Source organism: Balaenoptera ricei, chromosome 6, assembly GCF_028023285.1.
Source record: "Balaenoptera ricei isolate mBalRic1 chromosome 6, mBalRic1.hap2, whole genome shotgun sequence".
NCBI lineage: Eukaryota > Metazoa > Chordata > Mammalia > Artiodactyla > Balaenopteridae > Balaenoptera > Balaenoptera ricei.
The window spans coordinates 71,297,671-71,324,913 of NC_082644.1; the positions used below are offsets into that span (position 1 = coordinate 71,297,671).

The 27,243-nt window shown below is 43.3% G+C and overlaps 1 protein-coding gene across 12 annotated transcripts in view; it reads right to left on the reverse strand.

The window, feature by feature from the left end:
• Window positions 1-6,181: 6,181 nt before the first annotated feature.
• The window catches only part of KANK1 (KN motif and ankyrin repeat domains 1), a 191,994-nt gene continuing 170,932 nt past the window's right edge, over window positions 6,182-27,243 (reverse strand). For 10 of the 12 annotated variants that reach the window (XM_059924842.1, XM_059924844.1, XM_059924839.1 and 7 more), the window contains 9 exons: window positions 20,242-20,439; window positions 19,476-19,584; window positions 18,019-18,261; window positions 16,521-16,608; window positions 13,295-13,514; window positions 10,769-10,911; window positions 9,932-10,132; window positions 7,768-7,866; window positions 6,182-7,186 (listed from right to left, as the gene is read on the reverse strand). In XM_059924842.1, coding sequence (XP_059780825.1) covers window positions 7,124-7,186; window positions 7,768-7,866; window positions 9,932-10,132; window positions 10,769-10,911; window positions 13,295-13,514; window positions 16,521-16,608; window positions 18,019-18,261; window positions 19,476-19,584; window positions 20,242-20,439 — 1,364 coding nt within the window. In that variant the 3' untranslated portion in view covers window positions 6,182-7,123. The remainder of the gene's footprint in view (window positions 7,187-7,767; window positions 7,867-9,931; window positions 10,133-10,768; window positions 10,912-13,294; window positions 13,515-16,520; window positions 16,609-18,018; window positions 18,262-19,475; window positions 19,585-20,241; window positions 20,440-27,243) is intronic. The other 2 variants (XM_059924845.1, XM_059924836.1) reach the window with 2 other exon arrangements.

Genomic DNA, 27,243 nt, shown 5'->3' on the forward strand with positions numbered 1-27,243 from the left:
GAATATATGACCAAATGTATAACCAAACAGTCAGAAGTTTGGTGTCTATCTTAAGAGTCCTGCTCTATGTTCTAGTCTGTGTAATATTTTAAAAGGTAGAACAGAGTACTTCTATTTATCTTCATGTGTCAGAGTTTCGGGACCCCCATCTCAGGAGTCCAATAATCCTGCAATTGCTAGAGCACAGCAGACTTGGATTCATTAATTTGCTTTGCCAGATTCTTATCTGTGCTTCTGATCCACACTGAAATTAGAGAAGCTAAGCACTGCCACTGTCTCTCAGACCTTGGCATGAGTGTCTAGATGACCACTGTCCTGGCTCTGTAAAGGGAAACCACTGTATGCCTCTGCCTGATGGCAGAAGAAGAACACAGAGCTAGAATTCAGAGGCAGCAGCTGAGAGATGGCAACACAGCACACCCGCTCCTCCATGCCTCACCGGGGTTTTGGAGAGGAGACCGTGATTTTTCAAGGAGCATTCGTGAGGGAGTGAGCCAACACAAAGAGACACTCAGTGGCATCAGCATAAATAAAGATTTGTTTCTAAGCGTCATGTGTGGGTCATTTTTTCTTACAAGACTGCTGTGATTCAAGTGAAGTCCTCTGACCAAATTCTAAAACCCAATTCTGGATGAATACAGGATTTATAAACACTTGATATTATTATACAAGCTGTAGAAAGAAAGAGTTGCTGCTAGACAATAACAGCTTTGCAAAATTCAGTTTTTAAATTGGGCAGCAGAAGTTCCACAGGGAGCAGCCTAACGGTAAGGCTTAGCCACTGGAAACTGCAAACAAACAAACAAAGAAAAACCCCACAAAGATTAGAGACTTACAGACACTTAGGAGTCCCATCAGCAGGTACTTGTGGTTGAGATAAGGGGAAGTCCACTTACAAGACTCCTTCCCTTGAGCAGTGGTTCTCCAGGCCAGCACCAACAGCATCACCTGGGAACTTGTTGGAACCGCCACTTCATGGGCCTCTTCCAAGACATACCGCATCAGAAACTCTCGGGAGGGCCCAGCAATGTGTCGTCACCATCCGTCCCGGGGATTCTGATGCATGCTCAAGTTTGAGAACTCCAAGTGTATAAGATGCAATCTGCCTTTCAAGATACATAGGTAAGGGCTTTCCTTCCCAAAGAGATTTAGTCCTTAGTATCCAGAGGCATCTATGCAGTGGATTAGCTTCTCTCCTGTGCCTCTAGGATGGTACTGGTACTTATCATTCTCGGGAAAACTAAGAAAGAGCCATTCAAATAGTTTCCTGTGTTCTGTGATTGATTCTCCAATGACAGTATCCTTGCTGTCGACACATCAGCTACTAAGCCCTTTGGTTACAGCAGCACCACTTCCTGGAAGCAATTTCTATATCAATAAAGAAAATCTAAGTTATGCTGTGGTCACAAATCACAGCCTAACTTCCCTAACTCAATGTAATAAAGGTTCCTTGTACTGTACATAATACACCTGTAACACAGGTCGGCAATGGAACCCGACTCCATGCGGTCCCTCAGGAAGCCAGGATGATTTCCATCTCAACACTTGGTTCCATGATCACCATGAAGGGGGAAGAGGACCTGGTGAACCGCACACTGGCTTTGAAAGCTCCCATCTGGAATGGACACATGTCATGTCACTTCCACTAGTGTTTCATAGGCAAAGCACGTCACATGGTCAAGCTTAACTTCAAAAGTGGATGGGCAGTACCCAGAAAAACAACTGGAGGATCTGAAAACAACCTGAATGACTCCTATTCCAGGTTATGCTTGGGCCACAATACTGGTCGTGTGCAAAGCTGTGTATTTACATTAAAGAAGAACTGGCAGGGCCGAGAGTTCTCGGTGTTACATTCACTCTCTCTTTGTTCCTACTGACCTTCAGATCAACAAAACTGACACCTTTTCCACAAACGTTTTCATTTTTTTAAATGAAAAAAATATTGAAGTTAAAATACCCACAGGCAAGTGCACAGATCATGAGTATACAGCCTGATGAATGATCCTAACAGGGCAGCTACGTCAAGGCTAGGAGCGGGATCGCTGTCAGGGGTGCCCAGCCCCGCTCAGGCCCCCTCCCAGGCATCTCCTTCCCTGTTCCTAATGGGAACCCTCCCCTGACTTCCAACACTCATTCATTTCACACTCACTCATTCAACTAGGATTTCGCAGCCAGGGACTGGAACTTCTCAGCCCTGGCAGGTGTTACAAACCCAAGCACGAACGCTGATCTTACTAAGCTTCCTGTCAGAGGGCTGGCTTTTCTGGGGGGTGACATTTTTCAGACAGGGTTTGGTGGGGTGTGTCAGGGGGTGAACTCTCTGAACTCTCAGGGACTCACTCTAATTAATGAGTATTGTCTTTATTATGTTTATTTAAGCACATTCAGTATTTCATAACAGAGCAGATGGAATCAGAGCCAGAATCTCTGCTGCCTGACACATGAAAAATAAGCGGCCCGCCCTGCTGGCGTGGGGTTCCCAACAGCCACCCTTTCCAGCGCTGAGCTGCCTGATACCACTGGGCAAAGCAGCTCCTGCCCACCTGCAGTTCAGGTGTTTTCTCTTCTTCCCCATCATGCAGCCTCACCCTTCCAGGTAGCTCTACGGCTGGGCTAAGTGGATCTTTCTGGGTTAGGGAATGGGGAACAAGTGTAAAACTTATTTTGTCCAAGATACAAGATTGCCATTTGGTCTTAGGAATATTTCTTATGCAGCTTCCAGTATCTGAAAATTAGGGAGATTTTTTTCCATTCCCTTGCCTGTGAAATCATCAAAGGTCTTAATGGAGAGGCAGTGGGCAGCTGGTTTCCTAAATGCCAGCTCTTCCCCCAAATGTCCTCAAAATCAGACATATCTGTACAAGCGTGCACCCGTAAAACATGGTACTTTGCTTTCCAGCTTCTCTACAAAAGCCAGAATTCGGGCCCCCAGGCATCTCAGGGACACCAATACAAGTGCTGACTAACCCCATCTTTCACCCTTAAAGAGCTGATGTGACCTCCCAACTCCTCCCCATGGGAAAGAGCCATGACTTGGTCGGGGAGGGAGGGCAAGTGTGTGTAAGCTCGGGAACACTGTGACCAGCGGTTCGGCGACATCCCTTTGCGGTGATCATCTTTAACAAAATGTACTTTAAATATATTTTTATGATCAGTTGGCTTCTAAATTACAGCCATGCTGAATAAGTACAGAGTAAACATATGATTAGTACTTTCCTTATGGCAGAAAGTAGCACCAAATAGTCTCTGGCTAAGGCCCAGGGCTCAAAAAGAATCGTGCTTTCAGTAAAAAAGAAAATAGAAAATGGTCCTTATTCCAAAGCCAAAGCAACAGGCCATGACCTTCTTCTTCCTGTGCGGTAATAGTCTTGCTTCACGAGGAAGTGGGGAAGGAAAAGATTAACTTAGGAAAATACTCCAAGAACCGTCTGCCTGCTTAACTGCTGTCACTCACGTACGGACCACCCACTCCTCCTCCTGTCCCGCAAACACAGAAAATGGATCCAAGGCAGCCCCGACTCCTGGCCTTCTGGAAATGACCACTCCAGGAGATGCAGAAACGCCACTGAACATGGAAAAATGCCACACAAGGACTAGACACACGCAAAGATAAATGATTAAATGTCATGTTTCCTGTTTCGTTATAGCTCTCCCCACCCCACCTAACTTGTTTGGAAAAGAACATAGGAACGGCATCTCGTAATTCAGGAATAATGACATTCTCTGTGTGGACCAAAGGCCACATTAAGAAACACCCGGGATGCTTGGTTAACAATACAGATTCCCAGACCTTAAGAATCAGAATCCTCAGGGTGGGGCTCAGAATTTGCATTTTCAGCAGCTCCCTCATGAAATTCTTACCCATGCTGTGAAGAGGATCGCTCACACAAAAGCCTCACAAAAACAAAACTATCTCTACTTGCAGCAGGCTCCGTGCACCCCGAAAGGACTCATTTAGAAATGTTATTTCCTTTGAGGGAAAAAATAGCAGTTTTCTTACCTGATTCTATCTGCAAAGGCTGTTACATATCTGCAGTATTTCAGTGTTACAAAAGTCTGGGATACATTGTTCTCATTAGCGTACTGGCAGCTCACAGGTAAGGGCCCAACACTTCATGTATTTGGGGGACTACTGCCAAGAGCAAGGCCTCCTCCCCCAGAGTAAATACAGGATTTAGTCCATTTAGTCATAATGGTGGCAGGACAAGTGGTCAGTTTTACTTTCTTTAACACTAAAGTCTCAAGGTTCCCATTGCTCTACTCCTTTTGTCTTGGGGAGGATTCTGGCCTTCAGCTTCCAAATTTCCAGGGCAAGGGTGTCTGGGAAATTGGCTCTCTGTCACTTAAAGGTTTAGCCTTCTCTTCACTTAAGCTGGAAAATAAACTCAGGAGTCTCCAGCCCTATGCCAGCCTCACTTGGGTACCTTGCCCAAGCCTCCTACCACAAATCCCTTTAAGGACTTGTGCCTCAATAAATCACAGCTGTACCAATGGGGAGAGTCAGACTGGTTTTTATAGTGTGCCAAGATCCCAAGATAAAAAGCATTCCAAGTGCCCAGAGTTAGGAGAGCAAACAAGGCACAAGCCAGCATATGCTATCCAGAAGTTAGCTCCTTAAATTCCTCATTCCACAATAAAACAAGCACTCATTTTCTTTTGCAAAACTTAGCACAAGAAATCCGAAATGCACCACGCAGACGTAGGAATTCATTTTCTCATGCATGGATGATATGAATGCCTTCTTTTCTCAAATGGAACAAAGAAAATTCCCAGGACTGCAAACCACCTGAGATACAGCCCTCCTTGCTCAAAAGGCGTGTCATGTCGTTAAGGGGCAGAAAACTCACAGCCCCACTTTTCTTCAAACACAAACTCTTCCGCTTTAATTTATTGTGCTATTTCAGGTCTGAAGGAACTTGGGTTTGAATAACTATCTGAACCGAAATTTAGCCCAGATCCCAGAACTAGCAGATCTGCTCTGGGAGGGAAAGAGACACTCATGACTCCAGGTAGCTGTGACCTCACTTTGACGGGTCATGAAGGAGGACGGCCCCTCTGCCCCAGAGGCCCTGGAACCGTACTGGGAGAGCATCTGTTACCACCCAAGGTTGGCCTGAATTGCCAGCACTCTTTTCACAGTTCCAAGTTCTCTAAAGATGCAAACCCCTGAGCCCATGAAACAGGAGTTCCTGAGCCAGCACTGTGATGACACACCAGTTGGAAAAATCTATTCTCTGGCCTCTTTCTCAAACTCAATAATGAGTGAATAAATGAAAGAAGGCAGGAGAGGAAGAAAGGAAAGAGAGGCTTAAGAAAAGCCTCAGTGATATTTCTCCAACGCACCTGGCTCTCACAAACGGCCCAGGTTAAAGTTCACCACCAGCAACTGTGCCAAAACACCTAGTTTGCATTTTGGCTGCCATACTTCTTCATTTTAAATGAAAAGGAATCAATCCTCTTTACTTTTTAAAAAGGCCTTGAAAACAGGTGCTGTTGGGCCAACAGCACGCTGAAATAAAAAAGTCTCTCCGGGAGTGGGGTGGGATAAATGGGACACTGGGATTGACACATATACACTACTATGTATAAACTAGATAACTAATGAGAACCTACTGTATAGCACAGGGAAGTCTACTTAATGCCCTGTGGTGACCTAAATGGGAAGGAAATCTAAAAAAGAGGGGATATCTGTATACATATAACTGATTCACTTTGCTGTACCGCAGAAACTAACACAATACTATAAAGCAACCATACTCCAATAAAAATTAATTAAAAAAAAAAGTCTGTCTGGCTTCATCTTTCCTTTCTCATCACTTCAGGTTTCAACCAGTCACCCAGCAGCTGCCGCCAAATCAGAGTCAAGGACCAGTGCTTCTGCACCTGAGAAGAGTTAGCTCAGGATTTAACTTGGAGGTTACCTGTCTGATGAACTGTTTGCCTAATTAGGTCTTAAATTTCAGACTCATGATGACGTGCAACCTGAGTAACGAGCAGAGCTGGAAACGGAGTAGTTCTCTCAGAAGACGTCTCCTCTTGTCGGAGCCCTGGACCACTGGACTGGGCACTCACCCTACCCACGCACTCCATCCATCAGCTCTTGCTGTCACTGCTGTAAGTCAATAGGATCGGGGCAGACGGCTGTCAGAGATGAAGCAGGGACAAGCAAAAGACCTTAATGAAATTTTATTTTGAAAATATGGCAAGAGTCTAAGGCACTTCAAACATTTAAATACATACAAGACCAAAGCAAATGTGACATGGGATAAAGGAATCCATAAATACGTGGAGAACTATACTATGTTTCTCTAGAGGCAAATATATAGCCAATTTCTCTAACACAATTCCACTTTTATCATTAGATACAGAGTTGTGCAATTATTAATAAAAATATGGTAATGTTACATGTCGTTCTTCACGTCTTTAATTACTATGGAATATAAAAGTTGAAAATACTGCATCAATTTTATATAGATACCTTTTACATAAAACGTCATATAATGCATGCACCTAGATAAAACCAACTGAAAAGACTTCCTTTTGTTAAGTTTTAAACTTTTTGAGAGTTTCATCTTTTATTTTTATACCAGAAACCAGCCCAGGCCCAATTCACCAATGATCAAAGTTATCTCAACTTCCTTACTTTAAAATAATAAAGACAAAAGAAAAATCAACAAAAACCATCCTGGAATGGAATTTTCAAAGAGCTTTCCAATGGTTCCACGTTTAGTAAATATAAATACTTGTAGGAAAGTTTAAAAACACCATGCCGGCGAGAACCTGATACTTCTCAGCACTGGTACGGGGTGGAGAGAAGGAACAGAAGTTGCCCGCTCAGATCAGGTTACTCTTTCCTACAACTGTACATAACGGAGCAGAGACTCCACAGCAAGTGTGCCCTACACAGACGGAAGATGGCCAGAAGGGAGGCGTGTGTGCCTGGCCAGCAATCTCCTGCTGGCTCAGCTTCCACTGTGGCAGCTCCAGCCTTCAGCCCTCGGCTGGCTTTATGCGTTCTGTTTGCTGGTGAGCTCAGGCACAAAATACATGCAGTACCTGTCAGCCCAACGGGAACAATTAGCAGCTTGGCGGTGGCATGCAAATGGACGGTATTTGCACATAATCAATCAAATGAACCTCGGTGGGTGGGACCAGGAGATGTCTTCCTTCCAAGCCTAGGGGTGCCCTAGAGACCAGGAAAGGAAAAGAAACTGGGGGTTAATTAGTGACCTCAGGTAGATGTGCCCCCTGTGACACAGGAACTCGGTCAGCCAGAGCTGAGCACCACCTATAAGCCAGAGCGAGGAGAGCTGGAACACGGCACACAGTCCACCAGCAGGAGCAGCTCGGGGGCCAGCGGGCTCGGCAGTGCCGCGTCCGGCTGTCCTGGGAAGTCAACCTCCCTCCCAGAGTGAGCTCCGGGACCACAGGCTGCTGCCTACTGCCTGCTTTAAGAAAAATGCCAGGACGGCGACACGTATTCATGGGCTCAAGATGTGCCATTTGGATAATTCTGTCCAGAAGAAACTCTCCCTGGGAGGGCGTGAGGACAAGCAGGCGTCCAGCCTCTGCTGTGCTAATAACCATGAGCACTCCTAGCCTTCTGGGCGGGGCAAAACTGATGAATTCTTAAGTTCCGGACTAAAACCTTGATTTTCAGAATCATTATAAAACCTGTATCTCCTTGTCGTCAACTCCCCGAGGAAGGGGGCCCACTAGTCTGGTGGCTTTTAGCCTGTTTACAAATGCCAAGCGCACAACACTGACCGGAGACTGGGCTTTCGCGAAGTTGACGTGGGCATACAGCAGAACGGCGATGTCCTTGTGTCCCGCCTCCAGGGCTATTGAGAGCGCGGTGCTGCCGTCCTTAAGAGGAGATGAAAAGAGCAAGCTAGGTTGGGTTTCTCAAACTTCCAGGTAGCCCAAAAGGTAACAACACAAAACTCTTTCAATTAGATAAGGTTCCCCAATCTAGCCATTTGTTCAGTCTTTTAGGAAACATTTCTGGACCTCTAGGTGCTAAGCCTGAAGGATACAAGGATGACAGAGGCACAGCCTCTACCCTGCCCTCAGACAAGAATCACCCCGTTACTGCCTTTGTTGTTGCCTCATGGTACTTAGTGTGTAGGTCTGCACACCATGCAGCCTCAACAAAAGCAGGCTGCCCACGAGCAGGGGGCAGGAGGCGAAGGTACGGGGTAGAAACATAATTTAGTTTTGTTTTGTTTTTTTCCTTATAATTACAAACAAGCGGTCAAGTAGCGTGGTGTCTGCTTTGACGCCCTGCAATCTGCCAAGGATCTCTGAACTTTCCTCTTGGGGAGGGAGCTGACCCTACAGCCCTAACCATCCCTGTAGTATGTTCCGAGTCACATCTACATGTAAGCACCACATCCTGCTGCCTTGAAGAAATGTATCTGATGGAAATACGAGGGGAAACACTAAATATGGGAAAGAAAAATGTTCAGTTAAATGTTTGCTTTCCATTAAGATGCAGGAACTTAGATGGATATAAAGACGCATCAGGATAAAAATAGCATACTGGACATCAACTATACCTCAGTCAAAAGTAGTAACAATAAAAAGACAAAAAACAGCACAACTTATTTTCTGTCTAGTCTTGGAATAAGGATGCCCTTCTGGTCACCAGCAGCAGGAAACAATTTGTGTGTGGTTTGAACCTTATGGTCCCTCCCTCCCACTCTGAATTCTGGGAGTTACTTTTCTTCTGGAGGCCAGCTGGATGCCCTCCCGTTCCTTTAAGGATAAGGAAGTAGACAACGGGCAGAGGGAACCAGGATTTCTGGAAGCTGCTGTGGCACAATGGCCTCTTATTATTAGATCTACCAGCTGTTCTTTGCTAAGAGTAGAAGTAAAAGCAAACAAACAAAAAACAAGGCACACGAAACACAGACTGTTCTTAAGGAAAGAGAAGTTGGAAACTGGCCCTCTGCTACAGTGGAAGTAAAGGGAATCTGGTGCAGCCGCAGCTCACGTGCTCCTGGGGAGGTCACTGCAACTGCAGAAACCAGTCAGTCCTTCCTGCCAGTAAATACCTGCGCTGATTTGCTCTTCCTGTTGGCGTGAGCCCACGAGGATCTCAAGTTTAGTGCAAAGGGGGATGTTTTCCCTCTAGCCTTTCAGTGTTTGGGGCTGATGGAAGCTCTGGTCCAAACCTGTGCTCCACAGAGATAAACTTTCAAAAACAGAACCAACCCAGCCAGACCTCTGGGACCTTTGGACCTTTGGACCATGTCGCCACCTAAATGTTAGTTCCTGTGCTGTGACCTATTGGTACTCCTCCCCTTTGGTCTGGAGACATCCAGAGCAGCAGGTTTCCTTGGAATGTTTTCCAGTCAAGGGGTTATCTGGGAATGGGACAGCTTGGGAACGGGGAGAGGAAGGAGATGAGAGTGACGATGATGGGAACAGCCCAAGGAGGGGTGCGAAGATGTGTTGAAAAGAAGCCAAGATAATCTGGATCCACTAGCTGATAAAACGTCACAAATTATTTACTCTGATGGGCCCCGGTGAAGGGTTTCCAAACGGACCAGGGGCCTGGTCCTCTCTTCGCAGTGCACCCATTAGTTGCCTACACTGCCTACTACATTTGATTCTGTATTGTAAATCTGTTTATTCCACTTCAGTATACTGGTTCTCGTACATGCCCATCACCTTCTTCCTTTTATAAATTTTGGGGTGAGGCCTATTTATCTTTCTGCCTTTGGCTTTAGTTAATGGGAGTATTAGTTTGCAAACAGTAAATGCTACCACGCTGGGCTGTGAAGGGAAGTGGCCTGGATGGCAGCACAAATCCCTGAGGAGAATAAAGGAGGATTTGTTCTCTCCCCTGGTCAAGCAGCACTCACAGAACACCCCCCTCAAACTGTGTCCAGGCCAGGGGCCTGCAGGACCATTGGAGACAGCTTACGTTGTCCTCCAGGTGGCCATTGCAGCCTGGCTGGGCCAGCAGCAGCTTGACGATCTCCACGTGCCCGTGCTCGCTGGCACACATCAGGGCGGTGGAGCCCTCGTCGTCCTGGATGTTGACGTCAGCCCCACAGGCCAGCAGGCCCTTCACCATGTCTATCCGCCCATGACTGACAGCCAGCATGAGGGCTGTCTGTCCTGCCTGTGGGAAGAAATGACAGCGGACTTCAGAAGCACATGCTGGGCTGGCAGTGTGTGACCTGCAGTGGGGCTGTGCCGGGGGAAGGGGAGGAGGGAGAGTGATGACAGGGGAAAACGTGGACATGGAATTACTTGGGGCCCAGTGGTGGAAAGGCATTGGAAAAACTAGTTTCTCGTGAGCTATGAGCTAATAAGTAAGACCATAAAGTAATGAGTTAATTTTTCCCTTTAGCTTGGAGGATCTGTCTCATGACAGCAAGGAGCTAGAAAGTTCAGAAGATGGTCACAAGTCAACCCTGAACACATCTGGATGAGAGGCACTCCGTGCCGGGCATGAAGATGCTATAACATGGAGACAGTCAGGAAACAGTGGTCACCAGGTAGATGGTGGGGATCCCTAGTCACTTACAGGCAGGCTGACCCATGGTCTACACGCACACTACTCCAGAGAGAACGCAAGGCAATGGAGGGAGAAGTTTCCAATGTGAAGTTAAGCCAGTGTTTCCTTGGTGTGTTTGATCATGAGGACCACCGGGCAGCCGCATGGACCGTGCTGAGTGGCGAGAGCACGGCAGGGCCACCCGTGCAGGTCAGAGCTGCATCAGCCAGCACAAACCCTGGAAGCAAGCGCGTTCACCTGGCTGGCTTTGGCGTTCACGTCCCCACAGGCAAAGAGTTCTTCCACAACTCGCATGTCCTTCTCTGCTTCCACAGCGGCGAGGGCTGCCAGCATGATGGGGGTATACCCCGCCTTGTTCTGGTGGTCCACGTTACATACATCTGCAAAGACACGAGTCTCTTTAGGGAGGAGCCATCTCCTAACAGCATCAGTTGTCCCCATGAACTAAAGGTATGGAGTTTAGAAAAGCCCAGTGAAATGGCCTTAGGTAGTCAAAGTCCCGGAGTGACTCAGAAGGAAATGTGAGAGATGTTTCATACCAAACCAAAGAAAAAAATTTTTTTCTATTTCGTGAGAAACGACAGCAAGCTCTCACAGCACCTCTTGTTTGCAACTGGTGGTTGAACCGCAACAGCCTGGAGGTCTGGGAGGCTGTTCTAAGTAATGCTTTGAAGAATAAACAATAACGTGGGATCTAGACACTAATCTGCATCTAGGAAATCACCATTTTGGAGTGAAGAAGGAGGTGAGAGCTACGAGGGAAAGAAGGATTTGTAAAGGTTTACGTAGGGAACACTGAATATGGCGTTCCCCACTCATAAACCACTGCTCACTCTGAGACCCTGAGTTTGCTGCTCTGACTCGTTTGGGGCCCTTGGAAGCAGAATTCCAATCACACGACACGCAGCTCTAGGAATCGTGGTCTGACAGCAACTGCAGTTAAGTCCCTTAGAGACTGTCAGGGACTCCCAGATCCAATAACCCAGACCTTTTCTAGTCCTGTAATTCTTAAGGAGTCTTCAGGGCCTACATTATCCTCCAGGCCTTTTAAAATTCCTTCAGCACTTGCTAATAAAATGAAAGGAATGGAGAGTGCAGGAAAGAAGCTTTTTATGTGTGACCAGATATAACTAAAATGCTTAGGGTGTTTCCATCATTGGGAGTGAGAAGAGAAGGTACCGTGAAAACGTTCTTGAGTTCTAAAACAACTGCATACTAGGGACATAAGGGCATTTACAGTAGTGCGTTATTTTTTAACGTAGAAAAGGAAAAAGAAAAGAAAAAAGTTGTCTGATGGAGAAGCGGGTGAGCAGACATGGTCTTTGCGGCTCCTCAGTTTCTTTGGCGTTCGCCTCTTCTCTGTTGCTGCTAGTATCCTAGATTCACAAACATGCTTTACGAAGCCAGAATCTCAGTCTATAATGGTGAGCAGTAAAGAGTGAAGTAAATCCAGAAAAGTGATTAACCAAAGCCACCCAACAATGGAATTAAAATAGTTTGATTTACCAAAATGTCTTGTCCATGCAAATTTCCTAAGGGTAGATTAAACTGTTACTTTCAGGGGCAATCCTGAAATCTTTTTCTTAGCTTTCCTGGATATTATCCACTTCTCTGTTTAAACAGTAACTCCGGCTGACAGTATCACCAGCTCTGTTTATAGTCTGGAAAGTCTGAAAGGAAGGAGGCTTGGAATTCCTTCCTTTAAGCTGGAAACAGTTTTATCCTAACATGGCCCCTAAACTGGGGACAAGCAAACTTAGAAGAGAAAAAAAAAAGATAAATCTGTTTGGTTTCTTCTGTGCCTTAATCCAACATCTCCAAAACAGAGCAGAAGAAAATTGGACAGTTGGGTCAAGAAGCAGAATGGGAAAATTGGACAATTGTATCGCATATTCTAAATCAGATGTTCACATTGTGTTCTCATTAATTAGACTGAGGTACTGTGAATTCTGTATCAGTTACACTAGAAGTAAAAATATGTATTTCAAAAATAAATAAAAGTGATTTAGAGACTCAATGTATCACAGGGCTGTTCCATTTGAACAAAAAGTTGAAAGCTCACTATGTCGCAAGAGGACCCTTCTATGTGCCACCCCCTCGCTCCATGTTTAATACATCCACTGGCTATATTCTGGAATGGCAAATTCCAATTACCGACAAAAATTTTCACTGTCCTCGTTACTATGGTTCAGATGTAAGAATAACATTTTCTTTTCTCCATGCTGATTCCCCAGGAACAGGGTGTATTTTGGCGGGAATGGTGTTGATTCTACCACAATCTGTTACAGTGGCTTTGCTTGGCCCCCATCTTGACTAAGCGCACAGCTCTGCAAGGCGGCTGGAGAGGGGTTATGGAACAAGGGCAAAGAGAGCAGCTCACAAACACTAAAGCTTTGACTCTGGCCCCAGGAGCAGCATTCTGCCTCTTGAGAGTGAACCCACCAAGCCTGCATGATTCAGCTCAGGCAGGAACATGAGTCACGTGTGTTACCAGGGATACAACTCATCTGAACACAGCTAAACTGCAGCAAGAACATTCTCAAACACCTCCTTTCAAAACAGATCTGGAATCTGTGTCACCCCGTTTTGTTCAAACCTCAAGCCTCCCATGAATGACTCAAGAACGATTCTTGCCACATCACGGGGGAAAGCAATGAAAAGGCTTCTAGGATGGTCACAGAACTGGGGAGTGGATCAACCAGCTCCTTCTGAATGAATCACAACCCGAGTCTGTTAGAGGAGAGACAGGGACAACCGACGTACCAGCGTCCAAGAGCAGCTTCACGATCTCGAAGTTGGAGTGGGACACACTGTAATGGAGGGCGGTGTTTCCGTTCCCGTCCGCCATGTTGATGATATGACGCAGGACGTCTGGGGAGATGGCCTCAAAAGCGGCTATGTAGTCCCCCACCATGGCTGGGATGGCTGACTTCTGACTGGACACGCGGAACCACTCGTGCTGGAGAGTGTTCAGACAGAACCGCTGCCAAAACAACGAGCCATCGGCCATTAGTTCTTCTATTTATAGACCTTTCTGAGACCTAGCTGAAAGCCTAAGAACCCAGGCCTTTTATAGTCAAAAGTGTGTGCAAATAGAATTTGCTCTCAAAAAACAACTAATGAAACCCAGAGCTCTCAGTTAGAAGCCTCAAATTCCAAACTGAAGTATCCTTCCTGATTTTAACATACACACATATTGTAACTTCTGTAAAACAGGCCTATAGCACTGTGCAAGAATTACACCACCGAGGTTCAAATTCTGACTCTGCTACTGACGAGTTGTTCGACGCTGGGGAAAATACTTACTCTGTGCCTCAGTTTCCTCATCTGCAAAATGGGGATAATAAAAATACCTTTCCTTCACAGTGTTTGTGATGAGGACAAATGAGGCAATACATGTAAACCACTTAGGCCAGGCTCCATTTATTATTGAACTATTAATATTATGTAGGTATGCTGGCCTTGCAAATGACTTTCATAGTAATCAGGACAGGAGAAATTACTTAACACAATTATGCTGCTTCCTTCCTGTCCAGACCAACTTCAACTCCTTCCGCATCTCCACAGCACTACGTTGGGAGGCCATAACCATGCAGGCAACCCAATTCCTACTCCATCCCAAATACAAATGTTCAACCACAGAAAGGGAATAAAAAGCAAGTCTGAAACAAATTACTTTTTCCCATGAGGATCATCTGTATCTGGTCATCAGCCCCACTTGCTTTCCCTTAGGTTGTGGACACATGAACTTGGCATTTGTTTCATGGATGATCAAGTCAAACTTGGACATGAAGTTCAATGTAGACTGGGCAGAGCCAGTGCTGGTGATGGGGAAAACTACAATGCGTTTTTCATGGGCCCTCTTTCATATCAGTTTATCATTCATTTGTGCTTTGCTTGTTCTTTAAAAGTTTAACAATAAATCAAGAAAGATGGACAGCTTATGTCAAAAGCACCAGAACCCATGTAGTCTCCTTTCTATAGAAAAGGAGGAACTGGGATTACAGAACACACCCATCTCTTTATCTTCCTGCTACTAATTATTCAGGTATATCCCATTCAATCACAGTTTGGGTCACTGGAGGAAAAGGGTCCTGGCCAGGAAATATGTCACCTAATGTTTCTTTTCTTCTGCTCACTCTTTCACATATTCAGATTTCATTCTCTGGATGCCTCACACAGAAGGAAGGGAAATTATGTCGTCTGGGTGTCGAACTCAGTTATAGCTACATATTCAGTGTCCTGATATGGTTACATGGCCCTGGCATTGTGATCATTCACAAGTCCGAGACTTTTCACAGCACAGCACTTTAAACACTTCTTTACTGAATGAATATCCAATCAACAAAAACAATGTACCAATCCTGGAGTATGTGCCTGACAAAATGCTTGACAATTGGGGCTATAAAAATGTACAGTCCTCCCTGAGGACCACACAACCTAGTATTTTGGGGAGGGTAAAAGAAAAAGTGTATTAAAGCTATAAAATCTGGGGTCTGAAAGCACCAGTTTTATGTTCAGGTTAAACCTAGTAGGAAATATTAACACTGCAGTGACCTTTCCTGGTTTTACTCTTTGTGACCAAGGCGCAGACAAGCACTTAGTCTATATTGATGGAGTTCAACATGTAGATCCATGTCCAGGCCAGGGACTTCATTTAGTATTTCCTTCTATAAACATCCTTGCCATGATCCTTTTTCAGCACAGTATTTGAATGTCAAGATTCAGCTGGCTCTGATAAATTTAAGTTTCTATAGCAATATAAACAAATAGGAGAAGATACCATAATTAAAAAAAAAAAAGATGCCATATAATAAGGTAATATGCTTTAGCTGGAATAAACAAAACATGGACCAGTACTTAAGATAGGTATAATCTAGTCCCACCATTAACTAGCAGTTGACACTCCAGGCAAGACTCGTAATCTTTAGGGCCTCAGTTAAAGCCAGATGGACCAGAATACAGTGGCCTCGTAGACACACGCACCCATGTACGTCTCATGCCTGTGCCAGCCATCACCAATTCTTCTTCAGATTGTGTTTGTTGTATGAGGAAGACTGTTTGCCTTTCCAGCGTTAGATAATTCCATAAATCCCTTCTAGTCTTAACATTTTGGTTTCATAACTCTATAAACTCGTGAGACCTATGAATCAACTTTCTCACCAGCTGCGGACTTAAAGTTAAATAAAACTTCATATTAAATCTACTGCTAATATGCAAAGATTCAAATGCACATTACTATCTAAAATAACATGAGATGCTACACTTTCTCAATGCACTGAATAGAGCTGTCAACCAGGAGGCTGGTCTAACCTATGAAAGAAGCCACACATCTAAATGTCACCAATGCACGGGAGAGCAATACTTGTAAAGGATATCAGATTCACCATTGCCATGGAAACATTTATCTGTCTTATGTTATGCTATTCATGCTCCCTAAGGCAACCACCAACCTCTTTGCTTCTGAATCTCAAGCTGTGAGAAGATAAGTGTAGTTATTTCTAGGTTTAAAAATAGTGACTGCCTGCATTCCACATCAGAACATAATATGCAGTTTCATAATTGAAAGGAATGCTGACCTCGGTCCAGATAGGTTTCTCTTAAAAACAAAGGCTAACTTAAAAAATTCTGGGATTCTGCTCCCTAGATCACAAGGTTCTGTAAGCAACAGAACATGCAGAAAGATGACGAATGACTGAAATTAGCCCTCCTTTCCATGTGCAACTATATGCCTCACAGATGCTCAGCTCCCAAGAAAAGTACAGGGTGGAGAAAGGAGGTCTGAAACCAGGCCTGAGGGAAACGTTCACAGGGTGGTCCGGTGAGCAGGGCAGCAGGATATTCAGTCTGCCCACACACACTAGGAATAGTCTGGGGGGAAAAGCGTGCAGGCAGCAACAGCTCAGGGGCAGGCTAGAGGTGCCTTAACGGTGGTGTCCACTCAGGCACTTTGTACAGACTGGGGACAGTGTCTGCAGGTCAGACTCACCATATCCTTGCTGGTCAAAGCTTTGGGGTCATTTATGTTACTTTTCAGTAAGTTGCATGCAGACAACATCTTTTCACTTAGTTCATACCTAAAAGGGGAAAAAATAAAAGAAAGAGAGCTCATGACTGGCCACAAAAGGAAAGGCATTTTTACCTCAGACTCTATGACCCTTTACAAGACCGGAGGCCCCAAGTCAACCCTGGCAGGCTGCGGTGCTGCTACTGCTTGCCTGGCGGAGTCTAGGCGCCCGAGGACTGACGCTACCACACAGAGCCAAGGCCTCCAGCCAGAGCTCGGATCTTTGCATGAGGGGAGCTTTCGGCTTCACCACTCTGGCCTGTGTGACATTATGGAATAACACTTGGATATTTTTTTGCTCCTTTTGTTCTAAATTCTTAAAAATATTTTTACTCTTGAGGGGTTGAGGAGGTCTGAATTACCACCTATCCATTAATGCTGACCAGTGAACCACACATCTGAAATCACATTTGGTGACTCAGGAAGTGTTTGTTTAACCCACATGAAAATATAAACTTAAAAGTCAGATGACATATGGTATATAAATTATACCTTAATAAAGCTGTTCAAAAAAAAACCAACAGATGTCAAGATATTGAGCCATTTGAAAATACTTGGAAATATAAACTAAAGACACTTACCTTGTGTTAATGCAGTTAAACGTTCATTTGCCAAATTAGAGATAAGTTTTCTGAAATGTTCTAGTTACACTTCCCATGGTGAAAAACCATACTGAAATTTCCAACTGTTCTACTCTCTCCTGTTTTATAAGCATTAATTCCATATTTGTTAAGTCTTTAAAATTGACTACACTTTTAGGTACATGTTTCAGCCAACCAGAGTGTTTATTTGATATTTCAGCTGCTGTTTACGACATTCCCAAACCCATTCTTGTGGTGTTCCCAATCACTCAATGAGCAACAAAATATGGGCATGTGACTGATTACATCATCTTTATAGTAAATGTGATCTTTGGTTGAGGCCAAAAATTGTTCCTCTCACACACAGTGATCCTGTAATAACAGTACTGACACCTGTATGAGGAGAAATGGCTAATGATAAAATCTGAAACTTTAAAATGTGAAATGTGTTGGTCACAAAAAATTCTAATATACCTTTAAATATAAGGTGGGTTGTTCAAACAATGGAAGCTTTGGTGGTGCTTAACAATTATGCGGATGGTGACTCCACATATAAAATTAGATAGCAAATAGTTAAAGAAACAAAGGTGAACAGATACCAAGCCCTTCTCTTTGCTACTATAAGAGATCTAGCAGTTATCATTTTTGCGCATGTTTTTATTAGCATCATGACAAGAGGTACACACCTCTGAGGCACAGGTAAAGTTTAGCCCTCCTTTGGGGAGTGGAAAGACCAAACTCACAGATTCAACTGCACAGTCTCCTAATCGGCCAATTCTACTGCCAAAGTACATCAAACGTGGGAAGGATGAGGGGAGGGGGGGGGAAATGTACCACACCTCTCTCTGATTTCCACCTTCTCAGGTTCACATTCTGGAACCTGCATTTCATCTTCCACCCTGTTGGACGTGAAACCTTCCACATTAAGTGCATGGTGGCCTTCTGCCATTCCCCGAGTGTCTTCGTCCTCCTCTTCCTCCTCCTCTTCCTCAGGAGGATACTCAGGGACATCACACTCGTCATCTGACTCGGAAGAAGAGCTTTCATCTGAGCTGGAATCATCACTTGAAGTGGTTTCATACCTAGGTGGCAATTGGGAGTTCAGGAGATGCAAGGTGTGCCCATAAAGACCCAGTGACAGAAATGTTTATGAAGGGAAAGCTGCTAACTGACTCCAGAAATTTCATCAGTGGTGTTAGACCCTGTACTTAGAAGTTCGGAGTAAGGTCTATTTAGAAGTCTGGTGGTTTTGAATGGGTTCTCACTTACAAGGAATAACCTAGGTTGCCAAGTGGTATCACATACCACTTGCAGAAAAAAAATATGTATATATATATATATATATATATATATATATATATATATATATATATATATAGCACCTCTGGCTTAATATAAATCAAAGGAAATTCATTTTATGGAAACGAGGTCTGCAGTTTTTCATCTTTCCTGTTCCTTTTCTTTCCCCCTTTCATTCTTCTTATTTTGTACCATTAATTTTCCCAGTGTCCAAGGTGAACATATTATGTAAGTTACCAATAGTTTCTCTGGTACACACTCTCCAAACTGTGGGAAATATTACCCAATAAAACGTTAAAGATTTGGAAAACAGACACCACTAAGTTATATCTTTGTGGTACGCTTTCCTATAAATATGATCTCAACTAACTCTGCACTATTGCTTTCTTGTCAAGGCCATGAATGGATTAATAGATTAATTGCTTTGATTCAACTGTAGGAGGATAAACAGGCTTAACTATTTATCTGGGCCAATTAAAGGAGAAGCAATAAACAACTAAAACACATTCTATTTAGAAAGCAAAGAACTGATGGCATGGCGAGGTTACTCTTCAGGTGAAAGGCCCTACTATTTTGTTTGTAAACATGGAGAGCTAAGCAAAACAACCCATTCTGAAGGAGTGGATGACTACCCCTGGACCATGGAGTGATGTCCTCAGTCTCTGGTTGTTGCTCAGTTCTGATACAGTTAAGTACAAGCTGTCCAACAGGGAACCTGCTGCCTGTTGCTTTTGTTGAAGACCATTTGTTTCAGATCAGAGGTGAGAAGATGTGAATTACTCAGCTTCATCACGTATCCTTTCAAGAGTGAAATATCCTTAAAGATAGCAAGAAGAGAGAAGAGAAGCCCAAATGCACCTTTCTGAGGAGGGAATCTTCCGTCACCCAGATGTGGTAGCATCCCAGACTAGGCACCTTTAGATATGACCTGAGTAGGCAGGAGGCAAAGGAAACAGACAGACCGCGTATAAACACTAGTACCACCATCTTTCCTTACCCTCCATTAATGCCAACAAACTGAAGATTCTTTTTCGCTCCATTTGAATCTTTGTTGGCATCTTTCTTCTTCATGATGGACTTCAGCGTACTTTCATTATTTGCACATACTGTGGAAAAGTGAATCATGGTGATCAAAATTAATACAACTCATACCCATACAAGTTAAGTGAATAGAGGTACTCTTTCGTCATGTACATTTATTTTTTTATTCATGTTAATATAGATCTTGGCATGTATATATGAGAAACTTGCCCAAAATCCACTGGAAAATTGAATGCATGCAAAGAAAATACTTCAAAGTTCCATTAATAATGTTCTTTAAATGGAAAAAAAAAATCCATTTGTCCTTCCAGACATAACAAAAGCAGTGACAACAAGCATCTGTATCAGGCTTTACTGTTTATTAAGTGATGTCACGTCTCATTTGATCCTCAGAAACCATCTAGGCACTAAGATAGGGATTATTAGTCCTTTTTTTTTCAGTTGAGATAACCTGGAAAAAAATTTATACCTGCCAGACTATGAAAGAGTGAAATGCTGTTTAAAATATTTTGTAATTTGCAACATCAGATGAGTTTTCTTAAGGGGATTGATTGCATGGCTTTCTTTGATAATCTTAAAGATATTCTAGGCCTACCTTCCTAACAACTGTGTAATCATTCTTCCAGGTCAATTTATAAGGCACACTGGCATTAGATTGGAATGCTGACAACTCTGGTCCTAGAACCCTGATGTCGAGAGGGGCCGTGAGTGAGGAAAGTTACCATAGAGGCCAGCGGCTATCTGGTCGTCTGTCAGGTTCACTGGAGACAGCGTGCTTTCCTGAGTGAGGAAGGTATCCTCGCTGCTGATGGGCTTCCCTTCTGTGGTCCCCACCTCTTGCTCATGCCGGGATGTCTGGGAGTTTAATGGCTCTCCTGATTGAAGACTTCCACACTTACAGGTGTATTCCAAATTACTGCCTGTCAGGAAGGAGAAGGTTGTAGAAGTGTGTGATGCTAGGACCAAATAAAATGGGCTAAATGGTATAAAAAAAAAAAAAAATTCTTGCAACTCATCCTTTTCTCAAGTGCTTTTCTGGTGTTTTTTTTGCATAATTGGCATTAATAGCCAAGCCATCCAAAATCAAACCCCCAAGGCCTTCTTGACTGTGATCCCTTCCCTTTATGACCACATCTGGATCGGTCAAACTCCACAGTGCCTCTCTTCTCTCTGTTCTGGTGCTACCACCTAACTTTGGCCTGGGCCGCCAGTGTAGCATCCTGACTGTCCCCTTTCCTTCACATTTTCCCCTCTCCCGCACTGCTGCAGAGCAGAACTCCCACTCAGCTCAAATCCCATCCTTACTCCAGCTAAAACGAAACCTGAAAAACCTAAAAAGCTCCCCACCACTCAGGAAACGTAGTCCATACTATTTAGCCAGATTCTACACCATCTGCCACTTGGCACCAACTTACCTCTCCAAGTTTATTTCCCACTATACCTGTGGTCCTTTTTGGGGTGCAAACTGCACCCCAGTCGATGGAACTCCTCCCAGTGTATAAAGTGGGGTCTCTTATTCTCCCAAAAGCACACCTGCCTTAGCTTATTTTCTTCTACCTGTTGATGTTCCTTCCCCACCCTCCCTCACATGGCCAACCTTCCCATCGCTTCCTCTTCCGAGCCTTCCCTCATCTCCCTACCAGAAATTAACTCTCCTTTCTCTGAACTCTCATGGCCCATCTTTCAGACTCTCTTATAAGATCTATAATACAATGCAGCAGTTGATTCATGTGATTGTCTTAGGCTCCCTTCTTGTCTGTAAATATTTTGAGGGTGCTACATGGTTCTAATCAACTTTGTTTCTCTCACCACATCTTCCAGATTGCTTTTGCATATGTTAGGTACTTAATATTTGTTTACTGGACTTCCCTGGTGGCACAGTGGTTAAGAATCCTCCTGCCAATGCAAGGGACATGGGTTCGATCCCTGGTCAGGGAAGATCCCACATGCTGCGGAGCAACTAAGCCCATGCACCACAACTACTGAGCTTGTGCTCTACAGCCCGCAAGCCACAAATACTCAGCCTGCGTACTGCAACTACTGAAGCCCGCGTGCCTAGAGCCCGTGCTCCGCAACAAGAGAAGCCACTGCAATGAGAAGCCCGCACTGCAACGAAGAGTAGACCCCACTCACCACAACTAGAGAAAGCTTGTGCATGGCAACGAAGACCCAGCACAGCCAAAAATAAACAAATAAAAAATAAATTTCTAAAAAAAAAAAAAAATTAAACTACATTTTAAAAAGTATTTGTTTAGTGGTGAAGCAGAAAAATTGATTATTATGTAATTTATATACACACACACACACACACACACACACACACACACACACATTAAGTATATCACAGAATTTTCAGTGTGGCTGACATTTCCTAACTCTGCGAATGGTACTTCGTCCACTCACAATGCTCTCTCCTCTAGCTCCGGAGGCACGGGGAGCTCCCTGGTGATTCCTTCACAAATCCACCTCCCTCCTCAGCACACACAGACAGTACTAACTGTAGTCCTCCAGATAATATTCAATTGCCCCCACGACCTGATGTGTCCCCCTAACAGCAAATAAGAAATGTCTCAAGTGCCTTTGCCTTACTTGAAGTAAACAAAGCAGGGCATTTGTCTTCATTCCTCCTTTTCCAACTTCATTCATCATTACTTTGAAACTACTGCAGTAACCTCCAAAGAGTCTCAGTATGTTAATCCTCAAGTACCAGAATAGTTCCTAGAGAAACACTTTCACTAACCACTTCTCCATTCAAGGACCAACAATGATTTTTAAAATGCAAATACATAAATAGTTTTTATTGTTACTGAAACCTTAAACAGCCACAAAAGTAGACAACAGTATAATAAACCCCTCTGTCCCCAGCACTAGCTTCAATAATGATCAGCTATCTGGGCTCATCTACACCTCCTCCAACCACTCACACTGGATTCCTCTGAAGCACAAGCTGAAGACCCTACCACGTTCATTCATAAATATTTTAGTATATATTCCTAACACAGTTCTCAAAAAGTAAGTATAAAGCTAAAACTATCAAATCTAAAAAAAGAGAATTTAAAATGATCACATATCTGGTCAGTATTCACATTTCTCCAATGATCTCTTAAAATTTTTTTTATAGAGTGCTTGAATCAGAACCTCAGTCCTATATTTCCATTGGCTGCTATGGTTTTTAAGTCTTTTAATCCATAGGTTCTCTTTCCTTCTAAACACGGCTTTAAAAAATATTTTTAAATTGAGGTATAATTTATATACAGTAAAATGCACAGAATTTTAGGGTAGAGTTTGATGAATTTTCGGAAATGTACATGCCTGTGTTAGCACCTCCCTAATTCAGAAATAGAACGTTTCTAACAACCCAGTAAATCCACACTTCCCACCTGCTGCCCTTTTCCAGATAATCTTCCCACTGGAGGCAAATACTCCTCTTCTCCAGAACTTAGTTTTGTAAACTTGGGCTTTTTAAAGCTTCTCCAATCAAGGTCCACCCTCTCAAGCAGGCATCTGAGGCTCCTTCACAGTGAACATGGACAGCTTCTTCTTGCCTGGGGTAGTTTAACTGCTCAACAACTCCTACTCTCTACTCATTCAGAGTGGTCTGGTGACTTAATTACTTCCACCTCTGTGCCCTTCCTTACTAGACTGTCCTACTGGCCTAGAATTTCAGCTTTCTTTACCAGCAGGATTCTACCCATACTCTTTTCAAGGCTTGGCACCATTTCTATTTCCTCTAGTCTTCTTCCTATGATACCATTCCACAAAGATCTTTTCCCCTCACTGTTCTGCAGCACTTACTGTCCAGACCAGAATATACCCTGCCCTCCGTTTCCTTGGTCTCACATGTGTTCCCTCTGTGAGAATGGAAGTCCCTGAGTCCCTCCATGCTACATTCTTACCTGGGGTCCTCTTCAGTGCTCTGAACAGTGCTGGACAATGGAAAGCCTTAAATAAATGCCTGTGTAATTCAATGGAAAGTCACAGGGATTCTGTTAAGACTAACTAGCAAGGCAAAGAACGACGTTAAGCGTTAAACTAGTTCTCATTAGCTGGATCAGAGGAAATTTGTCACCTTTATTGCCAGAAAATGTTTTTTAGATGGTGTTGAAACTCTGGCTCTCTTGAGTGACCCAGAAACAATTGTCTGCACTTGATAAAGACCCATTGTGGTTAGCGGGCACACATAAGATGACACACTCACCAGCCTAAGACTGACAAATGACTGCTGTGTTTCAGTAATACACAGGAAGAGTGCAGCCAAGAAAGCCAAAAATAAAGTGGCCAACAAAATTCAATGGTCTCAACCCTGGCTGCCCTTCAGAGTCACCTGAGTTGGGGGTGAAGCTTTTAAAAATACAGATACAATGAAATATCTGCAGGTGGGCCCAAGTATTAGCAGTTTTTAAAAGCTCTGCAAACGATTCTAATGTACAGCTAGGATTGAGAACCAGTGAATTAAATTAACCAATCAAAAATTTGCTGAAAACAATGTAAAACTTGACTGCCAAAAACAAGAGTTTAGACTTCCCTCTGGTTTCACTCTATCAACTTGGACCATGTGAATTATTAGGAATTATTGTTGGTTTAGTTAGCAGTCCTGGACCACTAATGGTAGAAGTCCATGACCAACAGTAAATGCTATGCAAACAATAAGGGTAAAACAACAGGAGTAATCACCAAACACCTTTATAAGTCTGGTACTATGACCTAGCTGCTCAAAATTCCCCCCAGGGCGCAATAGTTTCCGAAGGCACCACTGCGGAGTTAGTGAACAGGGGAGTGGGCAACTGTGTGGTCTTCGGTCATTAACTCAAACTTATAATGGCCATAAATGCCAATAAAGCATGAGCTTCATTTTATGACTTGACCAGATTAGTGATAACTAAAAGACAGCAAATGACAGAAATCTCAGTGTTCTGGAAAATAAAAGCATCCTCGAAGTATTAATTCTAAAGTACACTTAGCATTTAATACATGGATAATTATACTACTAGCTAAGGCAAACTGTAATGAAAAATAAGTAACTTAAAAGGAAAACTTTTTTTACGTTTTTGACTTTAGAAAAGTTAAAGTATTTGGTATTTTTTAAAAATCAATGAAAAATAGAGATGGAGAAGTTTTTAAAGAGATCACCTTCTCCAGTTTCCTCTGTGATATTTATCCATCTGGAATGGGTATTAGTTGTTGGTATATAGAAATCTGTTTCTAAATTTGTTAGAAAATTGATATTTAAAAATATATTTAAATGGATCTTAAAAGTTGCCCTGCTCACATACTGCAATTCTTCTGGCATGCTGACTCATATTTTTATTTATAATGCCAAGTGCCTTCTAAAAGTACAATTATGAACAGTGCGGCCAACTAATTAACCATGTTATTGTGCCAAATTTTCATTTAAACATTCTGATTTGATTTTTAAAGAACACCTAGCTTTACTTGTCAAAAAGGTAGGACTGAAATTTCTGAGTCATAATGGAGGTCGTTCAATCATTTAGGCATTTTCCCAAAGTGTAATTAAGAATTCAAAGAGGGGGCTTCCCTGGTGGCGCAGTGGTTGAGAATCTGCCTGCCAATGCAGGGAACACGGGTTCGAGCCCTGGTCTGGGAAGATCCCACATGCCGCGGAGCAACTGGGCCCGTGAGCCACAACTACTGAGCCTGCGCGTCTGGAGCCTGTGCTCCACAACAAGAGAGGCCGCGATAATGAGAGGCCCGCGCACCGCGATGAAGAGTGGCCCCCGCATGCCGCAACTAGAGAAAGCCCTCGCACAGAAACGAAGACCCAACACAGCCATAAATAAATAAATAAATAAATAATAAAAATAAAGGAATTCCAAAAAAAAAAAAAAAAAAAGAATTCAAAGAGGTCTAAAATAACACTTTTAGTTTTTCCATAAGGAAAAGGGCTTGAGCACAAATTCACCCTTTTCAGCCCACATGTTGGTTTGGGGAATAGACAATAGGGATTATCCATGAAGGATCACCTTCTTTATTTGGTACACATTACCTGTGAGGGGAAAGTATGTAGCTTTGATGCAGGAGAAAGGACAATCCCTTTCTGTCTGCAGGCTCATCACTCAGAACTCTGCCTGAATACCAATGCGTGCGGCCACCAACATAAAGCCACTAAATGGTAAGAGCCGCAGTGTAATAATTTCTAGGGCCACTTTAATATTTTCCTGAGAACATACCAGACAGCTGTCATGAATGTATCTAAAAGTGTGTACTTAGAAATTAAAATGCTGAGTGGATTAAGAATCAGATTCTCCCTCACCACAACGCCACCCACATTTAATTACACATCAACCCAAGACTTGACACAGAAAACCCCCGCTGACAGGCTGCATTAACTGTTGGGTTAAACAGATGTGCTCTGTGTTCATCCAGATGCAACTAACGTCGTCGTCCTCTCCACACTAAACTCATCTCTTCCCTAAACCTCAGAGAGCTTAACTGCAGCTGAATTCTTCAATCACTTTTATTTTCACATTATTTGGTGGCTAACATATACCCCCCATAGGTTATCATTCATATTTCTGGTATATGTGTCTTGGCTTCCCAACTGGATTGCAAGTTCAAGGCTTCGACCACTTTATCTCTCTCTCTGCTTTAGTATCACACTTTGCATATAGTTGACACTGAATGCATAGCTATCAATTGACCTGAATAGAGATGGGAAAAGAGCACACTTTAAACACCTTTACTGAGATACAAATGACTCGCTGACTGGAGGAAGAACAAACAGTTGTAACCATCACCCAATACCAACAATTCTTTCATCGTTTATGACTGGACATCCAGGAACTTAAAGCCATTTCTGTTGTTAAAGAACACCAATCTCCATGCGTTAGCCAGAAATGAACTATATACTTTACAGATTCATTCACAGTAGAAGTGTCAAAGTAAACTTGCATCTTTTTCCAGAGTGCATACATTTCACTAATACCCATTTAAAACGATAAAGCATCAGTTTAAAAGAAGAAGATTTTCAAACAAGTGTCAACTGAAGGGCTCACAAAGGTGGTGGATTTTAAACCTTTGTAAAAGATTTTCCTCAGGGCTGAAGTGCTTTTTCTCAGGGTCTGTAACGGATGTCCTAGCTCTGTAATTTCAGTCTCTGAGGGTCAACTATCCCTTCTGAGAATCTGATAACAATCATGCACTTTCTTCACAAAAATTCCAAACACAAAATTATTCATGAAGCTATGGAGCCCAGATTAATAAGACTCACTTTAAGGCTGTTTATTCCAACAGTATTTCCCTGAAATAGGGCCCAAGTGTGCCTATTGAGTGGTTGGTGGTAGCAGTGGGTGGCAGCAGAAAACTCATGAATTTGGGGGAAAAAAGTTCTTCAGATGAATCTGATGGGCAGCCTGGTGAAGAGCTACTTTTACAGAATAATTCTGCTGAAAGGGCCCAAGCAAGAAAAATCTAATCCTACCCTCTCATGACACAGGAGGACACGGCAGCCCAAACCCCCCTAAAGTGTTATTGCAAGTTCTTGGGCAGCCAGAACCAGATGTCAGCTCTCTGACCTCCGGGTCAATAGACTTTCACATCATGCTATCACACACCACAGGGTTCCAGAAACATTTGGTTTGGATTATTCAATGCTTGTAGCATTTACTAAAAGAAAATTGTGATTTTAAAGAAAGGTACTGGGACAAGTAAATGGTATATGATTTGAACTAAGAAAACTAACTAGAAATGGTATTTTGTAATGACTT